Below are 24699 nucleotides of genomic sequence, written 5' to 3'. Positions count from 1 at the left end.
TGACAACATTATATATTCGTCGTAACTCAAATTGCTAGCCTTTTAAATGACGTGAAAACAGCCTGGATATATACTATGCTTCTAATGTCCTTAGAGTAGGCTAATGCCTAGAATTACAATCAAAGTTATTTTGTTGATCTGGTTCTCTTCTGAGTTGGACAAGAGAGCTCAAATTTTCTTCTGAAGCAAATTAGGTTCCAGTCATGAAAAGAATTTTTGTTACATTCCCTGAGTGGTTTCCTTATAGGAAGCTATTCTGCCAGAGAGCAGGCAGGAAACAGCTCTCCTCATTCTGATACCATCCCCACGAAGTGGTTACTATTCATATCATCGTAGTTTTACAGATGAGGAGATGGGGACGAGAGAGGGTTCATCACTGGGCAAAGGTCCACGACTAGTAAGGGGAAGTGCTGGAGTCCTATCTCCACCATGGCTGGCTCAAAGCCCCAGTTCTCCACCAGTAAAGCACTCAAAACCACGCTGTCTGTGGCATGCCTTGGGAGGAGTCTGGGCAGGAGTATTCTAAACTAGCTCCTCACAAGACTCGGATTTGGTCCATCCTCCATCCCCCTTCAGCCATTTTTGAGAACAGCTTAGCTCCTGGGGGTGGACAAGAAAGGACTCTGAGCAGGGGCTCTGGTAGCACCATTCATTCCAGTATCTAGCTGCCACTACTGACACTCTAGCTGGGTAAGTCCACCCTAAAGTCTCCCCTTTTCTCACTTGCGACTCTCTTGTTTGAATCTCTCATTTTCTTCATGTCCAAGAAACCTCTCCCACTTCCTCACACCTTCTTACTCTGGTCACTCAGACTAGGATAACCTCTAACATCTCAGGAGTCTGGACCTCACCCCTGCCGCCTGTGCTCCTCGGTATTGACCCTCCTGCCCTGCCTGGCCTCACTGGGTCGCGTAGGAGGGATTCAAAGGCAAAGACACCTTCCCTCTCCAACTTCCTCTCTAAAAGTGGGCACTGGAAAGCCCCACTGAATGTCCACTAAAGGGGACAAAGACGTCTTTAGAGAGGTAGGTGATCATGCATCCATGATGGATTTTTGATTAAATTGTTCCTTTCTATCTGGTATATTCAAGTCTCTTTATCCTTTCCTTCCTTTCTCAAGGAAATCTGACAGGATTGAGCCCTATGATGTACAACTATGTCGCAGGGGTAGTAACTCAAGAAGGTCCCTCTGGTGCTGAGGGAGTGGCCTGGGGGTATATTCTCATCTCCCAGGATGCACCCCGGCACGGCTGTCCACACCGTCACGTCCTGCGACAGCACATCTCCCAGAATGCACTTTGGCACGGCTGTCCACACCGCCACATCCTGTGACAGCGCATCTTGATCAGAGTGTTGCCAGGCACACCTGTCAAGTGCAGAGCCAAGGCTACTAATGAGCTGAATTTGCTTTCCTTAGGTTATTAGGAAACTGGAGAGAAGGAAAAAAAAATCGACGTAACTTCCAATGACGTTAAATAGCAGGATCTGGAAGTGTTAAACTATTCTTGAGACAACTGAAATCCATTCGACAGACTGAGAAGGATGAAAATAATTTTCAGGGTAAAAATGGCCATATTCATGAGAGTCTAATTCTCCATGACATCGGTTTTTTGGTCCTCAAAAAAAAAAAAAAAATTCTCCTTCACACTACTTCCTACTAATAAGAAATAAAGGAGAAAATCAAAGTGAACTCCCCTTCTTGGGATTTTAAACACTAGCAAAAAAAAAAAAAAAAAAAAAAGGCAACCATTGCCATGGGCTAGTAGTCTTATATTTTCCTCCCATACATTAACCCGCAAAGAATTATTCAAAATAACTTCTTTTTGGAAGGGGGCAGGGTAGGTAAGAAAGGCCACCTGTGCTCAGCAAAGGACAGGATGACAGCAACATATTCATTAATATCAGATATTAAAGTCTAACATTCCATCACAGACCAACGGGAGAGAATAAAATTGAAAGCTGCACAGTAAGTGCTTCTTTAAAATTTAATGAGCCACCAAGTTCGCTGGGGATCACGTTGAAATGCAGATTCTGACCCCAAAGGTGTGGGCGGGGGCATCTGAAGAAACAGAGGACACTGACAGAGTTGCAGCAGGTCTGTCTCCCTGGTTAAGAATCAAGAGTCTGGGGGCGCCTGGGTGGCTCAGTGGGTTGGGCCTCTGCCTTTGGCTCAGGTCATGATCTCTGGGTCCTGAGATGGAGCCCCACATCCGGCTCTCTGCTCAGAGGGGAGCCTGCTTCCCCCCGCCCCCCGCCACCGCCTGCCTCTCTGCCTACTTGTGATCTCTCTCTCTCTGTCAAATAAATAAATAAAATCTTAAAAAAAAAAAAAAATCAAGAGCCTGCTGAATTGTGGCTCTGATGTGTTTTGTCTGCATAGTGTGTCAAGTCCAGGGCATTGGTGGTACCTGCATAAACACCTTTCCCACTATATTCTGTCCCATTCTGGTTTGGTTAAAATAGGAAACTTTATTTTATTTTTTTAAGATTTTATTTATTTATTTGAGAGAGAGAAATAGAGAGGAGGGAGCCCAAGGAGGAGCAGAGGGAGAAGGACAAGCAGACTCCATGCTCAACACAGAGCCTGATGTGGGGCCTGATCCCACAACCCCGAGATCATGACCAACAGAAACCAAGAGTTGGACTCTCAACTGACTGAGCCACACAAGTGCTCCCAAGTGGGAAGCTTTATAGTGAAAAAGAAGACTTTGTTGCATTCACTGCAGTAATTCAGTAGAGAAATGTTTAATAATGATATCTACAAGGCAATGTATAGGTTTCCATAGGGCTAGAAATGACTCATCAAATAAGCAATGGCTCTTCAGCTCAGACATTACCTCTTTTCAAATTCTTCATCTTCCCTGTCAGTATCTAATATACTGATAATCACTTATTCTAGACTCTGCATTAGCATATTGTCCATGTCTTAATTCTGGTTATAACACTTCACAAATTCTAATATTGGTTCTGCCTCAACTCCGTTTTTCAATAATCACGAGTAGACCCAACCCACAGTGTCTACTTCCAGCATGTGTAAGGATTTTTTTTAAAGCTCTTAGTTTTCAAATAATCAAAGAAGTAAGGAACACTTTGTGAAAATTAAGAAAGTACCTTTATCACTATGAACATAAAAAGATATGAATCAAATTTCCTGAAAGCCTTAGACAAGCAGAAAATCAGAAGAGTAAACAGTATTTCACACAAAATGCACAATTCTTGGAATGGCTCTAAGGCCTGGAAAAATCCAACTCATTATTTCATCTTTATTTTCACAACATTCCTCTGAGATAGGAAAGGCCAGATGCATTTTCCCACTTGAAGATAACCAAACTGTGGAGTACAAGGGAGTCAAGTAATATGCAGGCTCTTCCCTAAAGCTTCCTCTGAGGAAACCAAAAGGGGCAATTTTCAAAGACTAAACTTTTGCCATTACTTAACGTCACAATCATTGACTTTCTGTGGTCTTTGAAGTAAGGTAGAAATGTGTGTGTGTGTGTGTGCGTGCGTGTGTGTGTGTGTGTGTCTATCTCTCAAGGCAGTACTGTGTAATGGTCTGCCATTCTTCAACCCTTGGATTTAGCCTCTCTGAGCCTCAGTTTCTATGTCTGTAAAGTGATCAAGAAGAAACCAGGGGAGAGGGTGAGCTGAGTGAAATCTCCACCACAGACCTTTTACAACTCTAAGAACGTATTTACTCGAAGGCATGGTGCATGGCTCCAGGAACTATAGATTCACCTCAGAGAGTGAGTCGAACAAAAGTTCAGTCAGAAAGCTACGACCATCACCTTAGCAGAGGCATAATGATGGCTTAGGATATCTGGGCCATGATTAAAAAGAAGATGGCAATAGTTCTTAGAACAGCATGATAATAAAACTTCATAGATTCTAGACATTCTCAGGACAATTTTGGCAAGACCGAGAAAATGAGCGGAGAGAAGGAAATCGGGACCATGTATTCAGGGAGTCACTGAGTGGCCTCCATACGGTCTGCTATGTAGCAAAACTGACTTTTGAAATGTTTCAGTGTGCTCTGCCCAGTCACAACAGAAAATGGCCCATAGTATCATACAGGATGGTTGAGAGGTCAAGAGGACGGCTTGAGAGAAGCAGAGCTTGAGAGGGACCTTTGGGAGCCCCCATAGGGTTCCCCCCATGTGTAAATAATGCTCATAATCAAAGAGCATGACAGTTAAAAGCAACCTTGGAGAGTATTCCAAACCATTCAACTTAAAGGTAAGAAAACAAAACCCAGACAACGGAAATGACTTGCTTGCCTTAGTGCTTGAACATCTGAGTGTGTCGATGTATGCACATGGCTTTACAGGGACCCTGCCCAGAGCAGATGGCCTCCGTCCCTCCCGCCACTGCTGCCTCCTTCCTGGGCTTGAGAATCTGGTGGGCATTAGCGATGGGATTGCTGACACAGTTTTCTGCGGTGACAAATACCTTCTAATCACAATTTAGAGCATGAGAGAACTGGCACAAAACCCAAACTGTCTGTATGTTTTCCATCTTGCCAAGTAAAAATGTATCATCGGTAACAGCCTCAATGCTAATGCAGCCCAGAGTCCTCAATTTACACTTTTATTAACATGTGTACAAATCTATCCTGACTCATTCTAGCACTGTTCATTATTCAACTTGGGGTGGGTAGGCGTAGTTGCTGTCTTCTCTCAAGGCCAGAGCTGAGACGGATGTGTGTTTGTGGAACAAGGCTTCAGGACCGGGAAAGCATGTGTGATTGAGCCCTGGGCTTACAGGCCTACAATTCATGTGGCACAGACAGGGCTGAAAGCTGCCTAGCGCTTCGCTCTTCTGTGCATGGGGGTGATGGTGTCAATCCTAAGAATTCTTTACATTTCTGACCACGTGGCACAGTGTCTGTTTTAATTAGTTCACTTATTCTGAGAATTGCTGGAGGTTTTCCTTCTCTTTTGGTGACCGGTTTCTATCTTTAAACACTGTCCCATCCTCTGTTTCTCCCTGCCGAAAACTGTAAGGGTTTTCTTGGCAATGAAGGCCAAGACTGAAACAAATAATCCTTTACTCTGGGAATGTGATATGCTGGGTTACTCTCCACAATGCTAAACTGGCAAGAAAGGAAGAAAGGAAAGAAAGAAGAGAAAGAAAGAAAGAGAGAGAGAGAGAGAGAAAAAAAGTTAAGACAAAATCTATAAGTGAGGACAAGATTTACATGGAAGAAAGAAGGTCCAGCTGAAGAGACCATTCCATTTTTTTTCAGAGATCTTTTTTTTTTTTTAATTCTGTCTCATTTTAACCATTTGATTTAAAAAACCAAGTCTAAGAAGAAAATCTGATCTAACCAAAGACCTAAAAAGCACTGCTAATAGGGCTGGTTTAGTCATCTACAAGGTAATTCCCATTTTCAAAGTAAAATATTTACTCTTAGGAATGTTCACCATTACCTACCTGTGTGTATGAGAAAGCTGTGGGGTAAAATCACCCAATGAAATCTATGTAGAGTGTAGAGTTCTACTCTCGTTCCCTTATTAGAAAACAGATGGACGGAGGGACTGACGAAAGAAAGGGAGAAGGAAGGAAGGAAGAGAGGAAGGAAGAAGGGAAGGAAGATGGGAAGGGAAAAAGGAAACAGATTCTTTGTCATGGACAAAGCCATATATTCTGAAATAAGGTGCCATCTAAAAAATTCAAAATCTGGGATTCTGAAACTCTCAGTTCAAAAGTGTGAATGTGCAAAAACAAAATGCCCTCTGGATATCTGGGGTCAAAGTCACAGGACAATTTAAAGGCAATCCAGAGCATTCAATGTGTGAAATGTCCCACTGGCCTTCGGAAATGTCCTCCAATACCTTCCCAAGGCTCGAAGCCATCAGAAGAGAACACACTCACACACCCACTACATACACACTCATCAGAATGCTCTGAACATCAAAACCATCTCTCCCTGTTTAGTTTGTTCAGAGTTCTATTTCATTTCCTTATATTTTCTCAGGTCCGCATGGCCGTAAGCAGAGGCCTGGTGACCTTTCAAGTTCCAAACAGGGATGATGGTGAAGCTGGGGGACGTTATAACATGACATCGGACACGGGGAACCTTAAAAGTCAAGACTGTGAATTTGGGCAAGTTAATTTAAGCTCTTTGTGCCTCGGTTTCCCTATCTACAGAAATAACGATGAAGATAATAATAATACTAGTCAAAAGTATGGGAGTTAAATTAGAGGAATATAAAGTTTCAAATTAGTGCCTGGAAGAGATTAGTACTCAATAAATGACAGCTGTTATTATAAATAGTGAATTTCAACTTGGAAGAGATTTAGAAGTGCAGATCAATATTGACATGATTCTGCGGGCTGGGAAGTTAAAAATGAAGAAGGACTTATAGAATAAGCTTCTTCCAATTTGCTCTCGATTCCTTTTGTCCCCCACCCCGGCCAAGCCTCTGGTTTGTACCCACTGAAAATCGAGAGCCACACATTGTCATTTACCTTTGCAGGTTATTTCCTGTAGCCCTCCTTAATGACCACTTGTATTTTTACAAAAGAATTTAAAACATTTTATAAAGAACTTACAAGTCAAAAAATCCCAACCCACAAGGTCTTCCTTCTGTCCTTGGCCTCCTGCTTACCTCCCTCAGAGGGGAAAGGGGGTGGGACAAGTCTCTAAAGAAATAGAAAGCACAGGGGAAGGCAGCCTGAAGAGATGGGTGACTCCTTCCTGAGGAGAGGGAGGAGGGTGAGGAGGAGGAGGAGGAGGGGAGGAAAGTAGGCTGGAGGAAGACACCCATGAATTTGAAGGCACAGGCGAGGGAAAGTCAGGGGAGCTCAATGTACACGCCTCTGTTACCTCGAGGGAGAAGTGAGAATAAAGGAAGGTGAGTGGGTGCCAGGTAAAAATGAGGGCCCAAGGAAAGGGATGGAGGTTTGGAAAAGCAACCTTGCAATGGACGGTCTGGGAGGTCATCTGTGTAACACACTGAGTTACCGTGACATTTATAATCCCATTCAAGGCAGGGCTTTAAAAGACTCAATTCAACATTTAAAATATGGATGAATAGACATTGATAGAGTGTCTTGTTAACCTCCACTGCCCACAGAAATTTCTCACAGGCTCCAGGTCTCAGCAGGGATGGCAGAAACAGAGTGAGTTAGAAGTCAAGGGCAAGGAGGCCTCCCAATTCCCCTCCCCCACCCCTCACTCTGTTACCTGATTATCTGCAAAGACAGTTGGACTTCATGTCTCTAGGTTTCCTTCTTGCTCTACTAATTAGTGTTCAGTAATAGTCATTGCTGTTAGTTTGTAGAGACATAGGAAATGGATAATGATTTGCTATTAGTTTAGGGGGAAAATCTGATCACAAATGTAAACTAAATGCAAAATGTGTGCCGTATTCACTAGCCATCCATTCATTTCATATTATAAACTATGTAATTCCTCAAATTCACTTGTTCTAAATGCCAATACTGTTATCCTAACACCCTACCCTCAAGAAAAAGGCAGCCAAAGTCAGTGGTGGAGGAAAATGAAAATCACGTATTGAATAAAAACGAAGTTTAAACCGCATTCTTCTTCCTTAATAGCTTTACTGAGCTATAACTCACATGCCATACAATTCACCTCTTTAAAGTGTACAGTTCAATGGTCTTTAGTACATATACAAAGTTAACCATCTCCACAATGAATTTTGGAACATTTCCATCACCTCGAAAAGAAACCTGTACCCATTAGCAGTCACTCCCATTCTGACATCCATCCTCCAAGCAGGAAACCACTCTCCACTGTCCTAGAGTTGCCAATTCTGGACATTTCATAATAACACACTCCTCCAGTACACAGGCATCTGTGACAGGACCAAACTTTTCTCTTGCAAGTCCCTAAGGCAAGCAGCTTGGTTGCCTGGGTTGTCTCTGGCAAGTGAAGGGACATTTACACGCACGCTCTGCTCGGTCCAGTGCAGTGGACACATGAAAACACGCAAATGTTACTTCTTAGGCTGCTCCTAGGCTTGCTGGGAGTTGGGTAGGAAAATGAACTCTCTGACAAAAACTAAAGCTCTTAAATGGAAGAGCTATTAAATGGAAGACAGGTAACAATCTGACAATTTACTCCATTTTCACTTGCCTTTCTTGCCTCTTGGTAAGTGAACTGATTTTTACTATTTCTATTCTGCACAGCCTACTACCTGGCTGATCTTACAACATCCTGTCCCCAAACTCAACAGTGATGTTTGAAGCTCTGGTGGCATGTCAGCCCTCGGCAGGAAATAAAGGAAGATAATGAGAGATGAAGCTCACTCTTCAGTGGCCTTCTTACGCTTCTAATTGGAAATTTATTGTCATTTCCCTTAAGAAAGGGATTAATGGTGCCATCCTTCCTCTCCACTCCTCTGCAAGGCGACACTGAAGATGTTTATTTCCACAGTGGGAAGTCCGGGATTAGTGGGGCCTCCAGAAGCATGGAGGAAATGCAAAGGTCAATTTAATTAGCTCATTCTTGCCACCGATCTTCTATGCCTCTCCTGAAAATGTCATGATTTAGTAACCATTATGGTCCCCTGTGCGTTTTTAAATACCCAAGCATTCTGAACACTTAATTCTGAGTCTTACATGTTTTTGGATTTTTTTTTCCATTTTGATATGGGTTTGTAGTCCTGTTAAAAATCATGTATGAAAACTTCTTACTTTTAATCAATAGAAAGGCCATTAAGATCAATTCCGCCATACTCCAGTGTATGAAAGCCACCACCTTGCAAAGGGAACATGTCGGTCTTGTACACAAGAACTTCAGTGACTGTCATCTCCTTGAGATGACTTAATAACAGATTCAGAGAGTTGACAGCTGGGAGGGCCTCAGCGAACATCATGTCCTTTTCCCTCATTTCACAGATGAGAAAATTGAGACCCTCCAGGACTAAGCGACCGGAGACAGCCCACAGCCACAGTCCCTGAAGATCTAAGACTCAGACCAGACTCTTTGCCCCCAGGAAATGTTCTTTTTCCTAACCCACGTTACCTGTTTCATGGACTTGAAACCTGGAAGCTGATCGCTCCCTGCTGACAACCCAGGATTATGATTACATGCCTCAAATCACAAGGCTGGGAGCCAGGAGCAACTGCCCGGCCGAGGCCGCTTTCTGGGTTTGCGTTTGACATATCTGAGGGAGCACAGATGGTCCTCTGACCGTAAAGACCAACATGCTAACTTGAACATTACCATCAAGGATTTGTTAAATGCCCACTGTTCAAAGCCATATGTTAAGCTCTTCGGGAATTTCAAAGAAAGTCTGAGCTGTGATCCCAGGTGTAGAGTGGCTTTCATTAAAACGGGGAGCAAGAACACTGCAATTTAACATTTATCAATAATGAAACAACTGAGAAAAGAAGAACACAACAATGAATGGTGATGACAGGCAGAGAAACAGAGTTGCAGGAACTTCTCGGAGCACCATGAGATCTCCTTTAAAAATCTTAGGTTGGTACCTGACTGACATTAAGATACCACAGACCTGTGCCCGGGGATCATAATAAGCAAACACAACATCTAATCTGGACAGGAGTTCCCTGTGGCAGGGACAACTGTCAGCTCTTGGAAACCACAGGTCATAACCCAAAGGGTTCAGTGTGGTTGCGGGGGGCGGGGGGGGGACAAAGGCCGACAGTCTGTGATGGGGACAGTCACTGGTTCAACTTATAAGAAGGAGCAGAAAAAGAACAAGAAAAAAATCTGATGATGTTGATAGGTTGTGAGGCAATTTTCCCTAAAGTCTGTCAGGAGAAGACTGCTTTGGTTTTTGGCCCAGGAGGAGTTTCTGTCCGATATGCACTGTGAGGCCTACAGAGGCTCACCGGTGAGGCCAAAAAGTGTGAGGAGAGGCTGTGAATGAGCAGGCTCAAGAGACACAGCAGTTACAGAGGAAAGAAAGAGCTTATATGACTCAAGGAGGAAGCAGATTCCAGATGGTGACAGGACAAGTAGGTCTGTCGAGAGACAACACCCAGAAGCCAATCCCTCCCACGTCTGGGCCTGCGCTCCCCAGGCTGCCCCACAAACAAGATCACCTTTATGTTCAAAAGGCTAAAAACTCAACTGTATCTTCCGCTCTCCCCTTGCCCTTTCCCAAGCCTTCCCCCTGCTAGTGACCAGTACTCCTACTGCCCCAGCCCCTCAGGCTCCAACACCTCCACTCCTGTCAGGTTTCTTTTCCCTCCACCTTGGGGCGCTGCTCTCTGCTTGACCCTGTCAGTGCGGAGGGCTTTTGTGTCCCTGGGATAGTTCGTAGTCTCTGAGCTGCGTTATCTCCTTTATGCATTCTGTCCGTAACCACCTCCGTTATCTTTAGAAAATCCACATGTCATCGCATCAATCCCCTGTGCAAAATCCACAGGGCTGCTCTGGGGCTGAAGAATCTGAGGGAAGCCTGCGGGGCAGTTTCCCATCTTCCTCTCCACAGTCCCACCACCATCCGGGCACTTCACATTTCCTGAGCTCTTGGCACCATGCTTTGGCCCAGAAGGTTCGTTTCCCTGGGTTGACCCCCAAGCCCTCCCTCCCTTTCTGCCACAAATATCTCCTACGTGCCTGCCCCGAGCCAGGCTGATACTAAACTCTGGGCCTGTAACCCTAGACACAGGAGACTCAGTCCCTGCCCTCAGAAAGTTTAAATGGTTTTTGGGAAGTCTACATTTGAAAATACAGTGACAGGCTCTGTATTCTACAGATACTGGCAGATTTTTTTCCCCCCAAAGTTCTGTATACTCTCAAGGTCTTAACACTTGAACATTTTATTTTTAAACTTGAAACTAGAACATCAAAAGTTTAAAACATTAGCTTTTAAAATTAATTATTTTAAAATTAGAATTATCCATTATAAATACAAAGACGAAGACGCATCAAATGCAAATAATGAGGGATTCTAATTCAGGCGACGCGGTAGGGTAAAGTAAACCTGGTATTATCCTCCAGGAAGAACAAGAGGGCTCAGTTTCAATTATGTGGTGGGGTGAGGCTTAACAGCATCATCTCCACCCTGCAGAACTTTTTGGTTTCTGGCAGGCAATCCTCTCCCGCAGCTCAGAAACTTTAAGTGAACCCTCCCTTTGATTTGCCAGGCCTGTTGTAAGAGGCTCTGGTACTCTGAGAGACTGGAAAGAGGGATGCAGGTTTTCTTGGAGACCAGTAAAAATTAAGATGTCTGGATTTCTATAAATCTCATTAGCATCTTATACAGAATCTGATAGAGAACAGTTAAAACAAACAAAGAATGAGGAATTCCTCCATTCTTTCTTCCTTTCTGCATCCCCTATAATGTCTTGCAAACAGCCTGACATGCACTAGGTGCAAATAAACACACTGAGTGTAACTGTGCATGAAATCCTCCACCAAAGGAGGACCAGTGCTTCGGGGAGCAGCGGAGGCAGAAACAGGGTCAGGAACAGTGGAGACCTCCAACAGTGAATGCACTGCATGGGTGCAGTCATCTTGAAAGATGACTTATCTTAAAAGTACAGTAATGCAGTGTCTCATTGGCCCAACAATGATCAGAAGAACATAATTCAACACTGAGCCTCTTACAAACCAGTGAAGCAATTTTCAGACACACTAATAAGCTGTCGAAAGTTCCGAATCTGCGCGCACTGGACACACCTACACAGAGGTTTATATGTATAATGTTAAGTGATACTGTTATTAATGACGAATATTCTAGAACCACTGTTTGCATTTGTCTTTAACAGCAAGAAAAAAGTTTTATTTTAAAGGCCATCCAAGAAAGAGTGTTTACTAGATTTGAAGGGAAAAAATACAAATGTTTACGGTAGGAATGCTCTTCAGTTCTTGTCAAGAAGTTTAAGTATGCTGATAGAGGTCAATTAGGTAGGCTAATTACCATGTTCTACTTTTATCAGATTCATCAATACTGACTTTTTTTCAGGTGCAGCAAAAAGGCATTCACACACACAGGGTGGGTCAACACAGTTTATCCCTTTGATTCAATAAGGAGGTCTGAATACGAAATGAACCAGACAGTGGCGTTACTTATCACCATATTGATTTAAAGCCACTCATCCAATAAGAAGGCTCTTCAGAAAAATAAACACATCAAGGCAAGGCAAAGCAGTGTGAGGTCTGGTCCCCTCTAGCAATCGGTGCCATCAAAAGATGATCAGACCCCAGGTCACTGATCTTACTTTTCAAATCAGATTGAGAAAGAGTATTTAACTTGGCATTCTATGTCAACCCATACACGTTACTTGTTCGTGCCACGATCAATGCAATGTCTGGGCAGTGGTTGAGTTGATGTGCCCAGCAGCTGGGATAACAGCCCCTCTAGTCCTGGCCTATGCCCACTGCTGGGCCTTCCAGGGCTTTCCCAGGACCATAGCACCTCTACCTTCAACCTGGCAATGCCCAGAGGTCCCAAGGTATGAACTCAGAGCCAGAGCTGGCACACTTCTTCCATTTTTCCAAACCAGGTAGCCAACAAAGTAGGGGAGTGGAGCCCTACATTTATGATCTGACCTTCAGTTTGAACTCTGGGGCCTACCCCTACTGAAAATTTCCTAAAAGGTAGAGACCTTGGGAAAGGAACATGGGAACAGGGAGGGAAACCAGCATATATCTCTGGTTTATGAAAGTTACTAAATACCCACTTTTTTTTTTTTAATAGAAATACAGTTGCCAAAGAGAAAGCAGCAATTTAAATGCCAAAAGCACTGGGTGTAGCTGAGGAGAGGAGTGGTGTTGAAATGATTAATTACACGTGCACCAGCTCTCTCTACCGATCTCTCCCGCTAAGAGCTTCAGAGACTTGCCAATTAGTTATGTGAATCATCCTCTACTTGCCTGATTTGCCTTTAAAGTTTGTACTTAGCAATTTGCACTTACTTAAATACCAAGTTACACGGTTTTGTTTTTAGGGGGGAAAAGGTGAAGGAAAACTGGCTCATGTCTTGGTATTTCTGCAACTAAACTGGTCATCTTAGGAAATTCAAAAAAACTACTTTTATCAGCTGTAGTACAGATTTTAGGCTATAAAGGGTCCATTTCAGATCACATTTAAAGGGCTGACTACAGGAAGAAATTTAAGAACTTAATTTTGGTAATGAATTGAGGAACTTCAAGATCTTATAGCATAGGCTCTCAAAAGCCAGTTTCTGTGAAATGCCAGTGTAGCCATTAAAAAAAAAGGTGGGGGGAGGGACAGAGGGAGAAACACACAAAAAGTTAACATGGGAATCAGGCAGAGGAGATTTTCTTAGGACATCGAAATTGTCAGCTATTCATTCCTTTAAAGCACCGTTTATTTTCATACGGCTTCTTTAAATGTATTAAACAGTTCTTAAATAATGTAGAATTATTCCTTTTTATTTTATATAAGCCTTTTTTACTATTCCAAAATTTATTCTTTAAAAGTGACTTATTGGGGTGCCTGGGTGGCTCAGTCAGTTAAGTGCCTACCTTCAACTCAGGTCATGATCCTGGGGTCCTGGGACCAAGTCCTATGTTGTTGGGCTCCCTGCTTAGCAGGGAGTCTGCTTCTCCCCCCCACCCCCCGCCATTCTTGCTCTCTCTCTCTCTCACTCTCAAATAAATAAATACATAAATAAAAGTGACATTTTTTTCAGCAGTAAATTCCAAGTCTAGGTTTGATTGAAATTCTTTCTCCTACATGGGAGGCCCAAATCTGAGTGCTGGTTCCACCAGTTTTTGAAAGCAAAGTGAGCGCCCACTCTACCCTGTCACACTTCTCCTCAGCCCTCGCTGGGGTACACCCAGCCTCTGCTCGGAACCCACCTCTTTGGGAACCTCAGCTTTAGTCCACGGAGGAGGGCATCTCATTGGCACCCTGGCAGCTTGGAAGATTCTTGGAAGCCTAAGTGAGCATGCGAGAAATTCTTGGAAACCCAAGAATGGGGCAGGACAGGGTGGGGAGGCCCACATATCGTTAGGGAAGTATACTAAGAGTAGTGCCTTATGGACCCTACTCTTTAAGGGAAAATACAAGGTAAACTGTGTCAATGTTCAACTTGTAAGGTCACTTGGGATAGCTATATGGTACTTAATGCAGGGTAAATTAGAATCTCTGATTTGGGGCAAATGAAAGAGTGTTTACTAGATTTGAAGGGATTTAAAATAAGTCCGTGCTTCCACAGTAAAATGAATAGACTGTCCTAAAAGACCAGAAAGTAACGTTGCATCTCTTAACTCAGATTTTCTGCTCTTAAAAAAAGTCCTTGGGGGGTACCTTGGTGGCTCAGTTGGTTAAGTGTCTGACTTCAGCTCAGGTCATGATTCTGGTGTCCTGGGATCAAGCCCTGCATCAGGCTCCCTGTTCAGTGGGGATCTTGATTCTCCTTCCTCTGCCCCTTCCCCCAACTTGTGTTCTCTTTCTCTCTCAAATAAATAAATAAAATCTTTAGAAAAATCTTTGGTTTTTACAAATCTGACTGGCTAACTGATGTCAGGTCCTTTCTTAGCAGAAATGACCATGGATTAGCACTTACGGCAGCCCCATGATCTCAATTTTTAAAGTCAAATTTGAGAACCAGGCATACATAGGAAGAAAAGCAACAGAGCACAGTTTTCCGTGGTGGGTACAAAGAGCAGACGAGAGTGCTCCCCAAGCCGTTCCCAGGACTGGCAGGCTCCTGCTGATGAGAACAGCTCTACGGTCACTAGACCATGATGCATCACAGCGCACAAGGTGTGGCCTCTGACAAAACGTGAGCAGAGTCAGGTTTGGCCAATTTGAAAAGCAGCAAATCAATCGGAACAAAAACAGAATCTCTATGATTGCTAAGTGGCCTCTGTAAATACAGGAAATGTGAATTCAAGACCCACATACACACTAGCACGGGCTGCGGACACAGCTGACGGAAGAAATCAAAAGGAGGCTCTGCTGACAGGACGCTTCCACCGGGAAATGCAAGTATCACCTAGAACTCTCCCGTGTGTTCTCTTCCCGAAGAATAATCTTTTCCTACCGACTGCCAAAATCATTCTGTACAGAGGCTCCTAAACGAAAGAACCCTTTACTTCGGAAAAGAACACTGAAACATTCTTATATAAAATGAAAATTACTATTATATAATTACTTGTAATGAAAAAAAATGTAAGTCCTGTTTTACGGAGCAAAACCCATTTGACGCAAAAGTTGCAAAAGCAACTCACCTGGAAATCCTGATCGTCGATGCCAAACCTCTCCCGCAGGTTACGGAAAACCATCGGGCAGTATTCCTTAAACTTGAAGTGGCTCGGCATGTTTTCTCTGAAACAGGCATATTGTGGAGTAAAGTTTAGATGTACAGAATGTTAACCAGACCTGAATCTGCCACCTTCTAGTTCCACACGTAGCCAAGTGCCTGGAGTTCCCCACCCCCAGAAGGCACGGGTGTGCTCCATAGGATCGACTATGACCCACAGTACATCCGGAGGATACAGGGACAGACTGGTCCCATTCACCTCCTCGCATCACCTAGGGGCCCTGGGACTAGATGACTGTTCTAATCCTGACCACTCCTGAGAGTCGCTCCCCCAAGGACGAAGAAGTGAAAAGACAAGAGGCCATACAGAGTGAAACCATGAAGGGATAGCAAAGAGCTTGGGGAGCTGGGGATGGGCAGCAGAGCAAGTCACAGACATGTTCCCCACACTCCTCTTCAGGGACATGCTGATTAAAGCTTGCAAAACAACACTACCGCTCACTCCCGAACGACCAATGTTATGCTATATATAAATACCACATTCTAAATTCACACAGAAAAATATTCCTCCAGAGGTCAACCTCTAAACAATAGTAAGAGAATGAACGCATCTGCTTCCCATCAGAATAATGGTCACAGTAAGAAATTCTATACTTGATCCTTGTGTGGGCGGGATTTCTTGGAGGCTCTTATCCCACTCATTCAGAATTGCTTCCTCCTTTGTGTACATGTACACACACACACACACACACATACACACACACATACACACACCCCTCTACTGTCATACTTTGTACACCAAATTACAGAATTTGTATACGTGTCGAGTTCCAACCACCTGCCTGTGAGCCCCCTGAGGGCAGGACCATTTCTCACACTTCCTTGTACCTCCCGCTCTCGTGGACAGCTAATACATAAGGTGTTCCATAATGACATCTAACATGACATTCAAATGAAGGAGAAATGGTCTCAGTGCCTGCCATGGCATCCAATTATGTTTTACAAAAATGTACCCTAATTCTTTATTGTTCTATGAAGGAGTCACATCCTGTTCATGAAGTGGGCATTATTCAAGTTTTGTATAAAATAGCTGAGGTCCATTGCTGTTAAAAATTCCAAGCAATTTACAGCTTCAAACATTTAAATTGTAATGAGAATATCACTTTTAACATATAAGATATTCATAGAGAACAATATGCCATATGGCAAAAGGATATTACCCAAGAGGGCCTGCTGTTGCTTTTCTGAAAATGACAGATGGTTATGTTTATCACAGGATTAACTTCATCAGCAAAACTTTACTCCCACCCATTGAAAAATAATGTGATTATAGAAATTCACAAAAATCATGCTCCTGGCAGCCATGTCAGTCCTATAAAAGGGCCATACTTGTACTTACTTGTTAAAAAGGTGATTGTCCACCTTTATCTTTGAATAGGCTTTGAAGTCATCTGGCATCAACATAACAGGGATTTGAACATGGCTCAGTTCATTGATCTAGAAAAATACAAAATAAATGGCACAGGTTATTACTATCTCTGTGGAAAGTGCTTCACTTGAACACAGGGCTCAGGAAGAAAACCAGGTAGACCCAAGAACCTCCCGCTCACTTTCCTCCTGCTCCGATTCCAATCCGTCTCTCTTGAGGCCCTCCTTACTCCCTCTTCAGGCTTTGCCACTGATACCACCTCCCTTCTAGCTCCAACTCCCACTGCTCATCTGGGTCTGCTGCTGGGCCTGTGGAGGACCTTTGGGGGGCAGTGACAAGGGAGGAATCCTGGAGGGTGAACCCTCATGGCCAGCAGTCCCTGCTTCTCCCATTTGTCCTCCCACTTCCCCTCCAGAGCCTCAGCCCAGGGCTCTTTACAACTTCTGACATAGATATTTGTTGAATTAATGAAGGTAACCATTTCTTTAAACATTTGGGTATTCAAAAAGCAACATGGTCATTCATGTGATCTTTACCTTTCTTACAGGAACTACATTTAAAAATAAGTTTTGGGGCAGGGCATGAATTTACCAAGAGAGCAGCCTTCATGAAGGAAGGGAAGGAGACATACAGTCCTGAGGCGTAAACCGTATTGGTTTGAGGGAGTAAAAGGGGGATGGGTTTGAAAGGGGTCAAGACCAGAAGTAAAGATGTGGTTACAGAAAACAAAGGGTTGGAGCTGGACGCCTGGGTGGCTCAGTCGGATGAGTGTCTCACCCTTGGTTTCAGCTCAAGTCATGATCTCAGTGTCTTGAGACAAAGCCCCATGTTGGGCTCTGCACTGGGTATGGAGCCTGCTTAGGACTCTCTCTCTCCCTCTCTCCTTCCCAGCTTGCACTCTCTCTTTCTAAAATAAATTATTAAATAAATAAAATCATTAAAAAAAAAAAAAAAGAAAACAAAGGGTTGGACCAAGTTCTGTCTGAGTTCCAGTGAATGGCAGGAACAGCTTTTGATATACAACTTTGAAAATGTTGAACTTTCTCTTGGTTATTTTTTCTCTCTTGGCTTCCAAGCTATACCTCCCTTGTTGCTACTAATAAAAACCACTTTAAAGATTTATACTTCCAGTAAATTGAGGATTCGCAGAAGGGTTCTCAGTTACAAAAACAAAACAAAACAAATCAAAGGAAAAAAAATGAGTTCTTTGATAAAGCAGAGCAGTTAACACATTGCTGGGTTCATAGTCGAGGCAATCTTCACGATGTCCTCCTACTCCTAAAAAGAAGTTAATCTACAGGGAATTCAATGACTATCAAGCAAGCAGGAACAGAGAGAGCCATTTCTCTGAAGATAAATACCAACTTTGACATTTAGTTGGGTCAAAGGAAAGCTGGGGAGCTCAACCAAACACTTCAAACCTTAAATGAGGACCCCTGAAGGAAGTAAAAGGAATCCCAACAGGTGGTAGAAGTAAACGCAAATGGTGTCTGGGGAAAAGCATCCCCAGCATAGGCCTCCAGGAGTCGCACAGATTCAGTTCAACCAACGGTAAGCACACAAAGATAACAGATAAAAGATATTCAGCAGAAACAAAAATTATTTGCATGACTTAAAGCTATTAGAATGATCAGATACAGAAAAGAAAACAAAAACTGTACGTAAAATGAATGAAGAAGTAAAAGACAGACCGGCAAAAATGAGTAAACTATGAGACTTTCCAAATGACCAGTTAGGTTGAAAGAGAATCCAATAAAACTTTTACAAAATGGAAACTATGATTGGTGAACAGAAAAGAGAACAAAAAGCTCCTAATTTAAGGCTTCAGAAGCAGACTGGATAACTGGTATACCAGAGGGGAGCTCTGAGGAAGTTACCCAGAGCCCACAAAGAATGAAAATGTAACATTTAAAAGAATGATGAATGGAGGACATTAGGAGAAGGAAAGGAAAAGTGAATTGGGGAAAATCAGGGTTGGGGGGGTAGGATGGACCATTAGAGACTGTGAACTCTGAGAAACAAACAGGGTTTTGGAAGGGAGGGGTGGGGGGATGGATGAGCCTGGTGGTGGGTATTAAGGAGGGCACGGACTGCATGGAGCACTGGGTGTGGTGCATAAACAATGAATCTTGGAACACTGAAAAAATTAAATTCCATTAAAAAAAAAAAAGGAGAGAAGGGGAAAAAATAAAAAATAAAAAAATAAAAGAATGATGAAGGAAGAAAAGTAAAGGAGAAGAAGAATGCTCATGAGGAGTGAGATTACATGAACTCTTAGAGGAAGGGAATTGAGTATGGGGAAAAGCCAATATTTGAAATATAATGGCTGAGAATGTCCCACCATTGCTAGAAATTATAAATCTATGGATACATAATAAGAAATGACACACAAAATAGTCTACGAAGAAATCCACACCTAGATACACTGTAGTTAAAATCAAAGATATCAAAATCAAACAGAAGAAAAGTGGCCAGAGGAAAAAGACAGAACGCAAAGAAGCAATGACAATGAGAGGGACAGCCAACTTGTTAAGAGCCAAGCTGGCAGCCCAAAGACAGTGGCAGATCTTCGCAGTGAAAAATGACTATATAGAACTGTATACTGTGGTATATTTTTGGTCCATTATCTGGGTTCCTGGCATAAATCTAAAACCTTTGGAATATCCAGAGTGACAGGAATGTCTTCTGCCATTCATAAGGCGCCCTGAGCACCCCTGAATTTATGCTAATGAGGTGACTCAGGGTGAGGCTGTCATCAGAATGACAAGTAAATACGGCTTTGGCACGTTCAGCCCTGCTCACTGACCTCAGGGAAGTGGAAGGAGGTTGCTAGGGAAGTTCCATAAAGACTCCTGAACAAGACGTGGTGAGCTTCTAGGCTGCTGAACACATCCATGTGCCAGGGGGATGGCACACCCAGTTCCACGGAGACAGAAGTCCCCGTGCTCGGGAGCCTTTGGGCCTCGGCCTGTGTACCTCTTCACCTGGCCGTTCATCCGGATCTCTTACAAGATCCTGTGGACTAAAGTGGTGAATGTGCATGAAGATGTTCTCTGAGTTCCCTGAGCCACTCTAGCAAATTGACCACACCCGAGGAGGAGGCCGTGGAACCTTGGGCTGGGAGCCGGGGTGGTGAGTGGCACAGGGGACAGCCTGGGCTCGGAGCTGGCGTCTGAAGGGAGGGCCGACTGTGGGACGCGGCCCTTCACCCGTGGGGCCTGAGGCTATCTCCATCCAGGAAAGCAGCGTGAAAATTCACTGCTTCGAGGTGCTAGAAAAAACACACATGGGGTAGAGCCGCTGAAACCACCGTCCCCAGAATGACAGCAAAATAAAGGCTCTTTCATAGAAACAAAAACTGAGGACTTAATGACAAAAGAGCGCACTAAGGAAATGGATCAATTTTAGAACCATATTATTTAGACCATAAGGATATGATTCAGAAAGAGAGCAAACGTTCTGCGTGGAAGGCCTGAGACATGAAAAGAATTAGTAGGCAAGTAAATTGGTAAATAGGATAAACACAAGTAAATATCACCTATATAAAGTAATAATGCTTTTAATTCATGGGATGAAAATGTACAGGAATAAACAACAGCATGTACGTGGGAAAGCAGACAGTGACAGGCCCTTGTATTATTCAGGAGGAGAGTAATATATAACTTTAACTATCATGATAACATTTAAAAGGCAATCATTAAAAGAACAGAAACAGAGTTATCTAACTTCCAAACTAGAAGGGGAAGAAGAGAATAAGAAAACAAAACTCATTATTTTTAAAAAGGAGAGCAAAGAAGAAAATATAAACACTGCAAAAATGGGACAAATAGAAAGCAAATGGTAGAAACTCATCTGGATTCCCACATAATCCCAATAAGCACACACACACACTAGCAGTTAAAAACAGACTGTCAAAATGAATTAGAAACTTTGAGCTATATGCAAGGGAAACACCTAAAATATAACTCAAAAAGGTGGAAAAAGAACAGAAAAAACACATTAAATAGTACCAAAAATTATTGGGAAGCTAGTTGACCTTTACTAACATCAGATGAATTAATAACTTTAAGACAAAAGCATTATAAGGATAAAGAAGGCCTGTACATAATGATAAAAGATTCAATTAGCCAGGAAGATAGGAGTCATATTTTAAGTACCTAATTAGTCTGGAAGTATACAGCAAAAACTGTTAGGACCTCAGGGAAAATCGGCAACCCACTACCCTAGAGGAGGATTTGAATATGCCTTCTGGATAGTTCAAACAGCCAAAATATTAAGAAAGATAAAGATTTTTAAACAATATATTGAACATCATTCATTCAATATATATGCTGTATACCTATGACTGATAAGTGGTCTCCCAGATGCTTGGGATATGTGATTGAAAACAGATTAAGATGCCTGCCCGCCTGAAGCTTACATTTGAGTGGGGAGAGTCAATAAATAAAAGGTACACTCAGTAAATTACCATGTTAGACATAAATTATCTACTGTGTTAGAAAACCATGGAAAAAAAAGAAAAAAAGCAGGATAAAAAGGTAGGAAATGCCCATCACTGCATGGGTGAGGGTCATTGAAGTATTTTAAATCAGGAGGGCTGGAGTAAGCCAAGGTTTGGAAGTGAAGAGACATTTCACATTCCAGTGCAAAGGCCCTGGGGCAGGGTGTGCCTGGTACACTTGAGACAAGGAGACCTCTGTGGCTGGAGATTACCTGAGAACAGAAAGAGCTTAAGAGTTGAGATCACTGGAAAGACTGGTTTTTATTCCAAGTGATAATGGGAGTTGTTGCAAGGTTCTGGGTGGTAGAGTGATGATATCACTTAACTTAGGGTTTAAAAAGATTACTGGAGGGGTGAGAGTGGTCACAACTACAGAAGCAGGGAGCAGTGACAGCAGTGTAGGTAGGAAAAGGAGTATTTTTTGAAAGTGGAGCCAACATGATTTCCTGAAGCTCTGGATGTGGGGTGTAAGAAAGACAAGACCAAGTCCAAGGTCTTGGCCTGAGCAATTAAGTGGACAGAGCTGCAATATCCAAGGTGGGGGAGAATTCCTTCTTATGCCTTTGCTTTCTGAATCATGTTAAAACTGAGTGCTTCAACAATTTTTTTAAAATGACAAAATGGAAAACACATATGCAAACCATCAGGCTATTTATAACACACACACACACACACACACACACACACACACACACACACAGAGTTGGCCGCTGCAGATCAAGCCTTATGATCTGATTAGAAACCACCACCCGCCTTTCCTGATCCACTTCGATTTTCCTGGGATAACTTTTTTTTTCTTTTTAAATACAACTGCTCAGCACCCAGCTTCCCAAAGATACCATGTCCTTGAGAGGAAAGCAGAACAATCTGAGCTGAATTATGAACTCCCTCAAGCCAGTCCTTTGCATGCTATCTTACAGATGCTGAGTATCGCCACATTTCTCTTGAAATTCGAAAATATCCTCTGGCATTGTGGGGTAAATTTGCTGCAATGCCCTCCGGCACCTTGGTGGAGTTTGGAAAGCACGAAGATAAACAGCAGATGTTTAAAACAGCAAATGCTATCATCTAATGATAGAATAAAATCATTGGAATAATCCCTTAAAATTGACTGCAACGGATCATAACCTCCAAGCGCTTTAGATTCATCCCAAACAAGCTTAGTTACAACCAGCAGTTAATCCTTAACCTGTATAAACTAATGATCTCTACAAGCAGTCTCCTTGCGGAACTCTGTACCAACTGTTTGTGCGAGGCCAAATTACAAGTCTGTTCCTTTCAAATTATTTCAGTAACTTCATCAGGCATCACTTTTAGTTTCCTCTATGTTATTAAAATCTCCTTCATGTTATGATCCATTAAAAAATGTATGAAACTGCCACTTACCAAAAATAGGAGGCTAATTTAAAATTATATATTCTCTGGGTGCCTGGGTGGCTCAGTGGGTTAAGCCTCTGCCTTTGGCTCAGGTCATGACCTCAGGGTCCTTGGATTGAGCCTCCCATTGCATCAGCTCTCTGCTCAGCATGGAACCTGCTCTCCTCCCCTCCCCCCGCCTGCCTCTCTGCCTACTTGTGATCTCTCTCTGTCAAATAAATAAATTAAATTAAATAAAAATTATATATTCTCTCCTATTCATTTTACCCAAGTATCTTAAATACTAAATCATTCTCGGTCTCTCTGTGAAAAATTGAAAAATATATATCTTCATACCAGCACTGGAAAGTTTGAAAACAAGAGAATCAGAACTGAAAACCAAACTTTGCCACAAGCACAATTAGAACAAAGCTGGGTGACCCATCAGTTTTTCTGCATCTTGTGGAAACAAGAGTGTAAATAAAAACAGAGGACATCTGCAGGGTGGCAAGGGGAAGTGGAAGAGCCATCACTTCATATCACTTTCCCCAAATTAGACAGAAAAAAGCAGGAGAGAACATAATAAATTATTCTCATCACAATGTAGGCTCTAAGTGACTACCAAGAAAGCAAAACCCAGTCTGAAGGAGGAGAAACCAAACCCCTGAATTCCTATACCTCATGCCACATGCTGTTGGGATCTGGACGGGCAACAGTATCTTCTTTAGAAAGAAAGCAAGAAAAGAAACTTTTTTCAATCCTTTCTGCTTTAGAGAGTTCTGGCTCTGGAAAAAGTTTTGTGGAGAAAAAAATGTGAAAACCTTTCAGCCAAAATGGAATGTATCATCTGAGAATTCACCGATACTCACTCACCGCCCATCCTTTCACGAGTGCAACATGTGCGTGTCCAATCTGGGTCGGGCACTGTACAAACACCAGTGTTCACCCTCACGGCGCTTATAGTCCAGAGGGGCACACAGAGTTACCTGAAGAAGTGCACAAATGTAAAATTCCAACAGTGACAAGTGTCAGAAGAAAGGACATCAGGATAGGAGCAAGCATGACAAACCTTAGACGAGGGCAAGAATGACAGAAGGGGGAGCCAGACTTGAGCAGAAGGCAGGTGGAGAGGATTCCAGGAAGTAGAGTCAGGGGTGCAAAGGCCCTGTGGCAGGAGGGGGGCACAGTTAACCAAAGAAATAAAAGGTTAACATGTTAAGAATGCAAAAAATCAAGAGGGCACGTGACAGGATGGGGCTGAACAGCATGCCTCCAAGGACTGTAGGAAGCTACTGTGGAGCTCCAGGAGAGGCAAGAAGCCTGTCCCAGCGCAACAGCAGAGACAAAGAAAACAGATCCCAGTGAGGTGGTAAAAACAGGGACCTGAGTGACAGGATAGACCATGATTCCATGTACAGAGTCAGAGCGCTTTAAGGGAAGAGTTCAGTTTTGAACTTATTAAATTTGATGTGCTGTTTCAACATCTTAAGTGTTCATGTCAGTAGGCAGGTAGACGTGTGCATCTGAAGTTCCCAGGGGAGGCAGGGGTGGGACATAAAAATATGAGTTACCCACATGTAAGACAGTAGTTCTTCCTTGGGAGTAAATGAAATAAGCCGGAGAGTTGACATAGAGGACAGGAGGGCCTAAAAGTAGTCCTGAGGAACATCAATGGTTAATGGCATGGAGGAGAGGATGAGCCCGCAAAGGAGAAGGGGAAGCATGGTGTCACCTCAAGGATGTGAGGGAGAGGGGAGTCAAGAAGAAAACAGGACAAGAACAGTGTTGACTGCTTCGAAGAAGTGGGAAGTCAAGCTGGACCGAGCACCACAGGGTCTTTGGCGAGCTCAGCGTGGAGGGGTTCCACTGGAGGGTAGCAGTGGGAACCAGAGTGGAGAGGCTGAGGGGCGCAGGCGAGGGGAGAGAACGCAGATGCTGAATCTGGCTGGTTTCTGAGTCTAGGAGAGAAGGAGAGAGAGAAAGAGGCAGAGGGGAGAGGGATGGAGGAGACGCCTGAGAGGAGGGACGTTGCTTCCATGGCCCTTCTGAGGTGGGAGCAGGTGGAAACCCAGGCGGGCGTCAAGGTTCGGGCTGTGGGGAGGCAGCTCCTGTAGCAGAAGAGGGAAAGGGATGGGGCTGTGTGGAAGCAGCCGAATCTCCCTGAGGGAAGTCGGCAGCTCCTGTCCCCTGGCAACTGTTCTCCCTGGGAAGGAGGGCCTGTGGCCATCCGTGG

General features: G+C 43.3%; 1 protein-coding gene across 1 annotated transcript in view; it reads right to left on the bottom strand.

Annotated features, from left to right (window-relative positions):
* PIP4K2A (phosphatidylinositol-5-phosphate 4-kinase type 2 alpha) overlaps nt 1–24699 on the bottom strand; it is a 173361-nt gene that overhangs the window by 49836 nt on the left and 98826 nt on the right. The window contains exons 2-3 of the mRNA XM_032880827.1: nt 16580–16677; nt 15149–15245 (exon numbers count right to left, since the gene is read on the bottom strand). Coding sequence (XP_032736718.1) covers nt 15149–15245; nt 16580–16677 — 195 coding nt within the window. The remainder of the gene's footprint in view (nt 1–15148; nt 15246–16579; nt 16678–24699) is intronic.

This window comes from Lontra canadensis, unplaced genomic scaffold (assembly GCF_010015895.1).
Source record: "Lontra canadensis isolate GAN:19392208 unplaced genomic scaffold, GSC_riverotter_1.0 scaffold72, whole genome shotgun sequence".
NCBI classification, from domain to species: domain Eukaryota; kingdom Metazoa; phylum Chordata; class Mammalia; order Carnivora; family Mustelidae; genus Lontra; species Lontra canadensis.
Note: the sequence above shows the minus strand (reverse complement) of the source record. Positions and strands in the feature narration are given on the sequence as shown.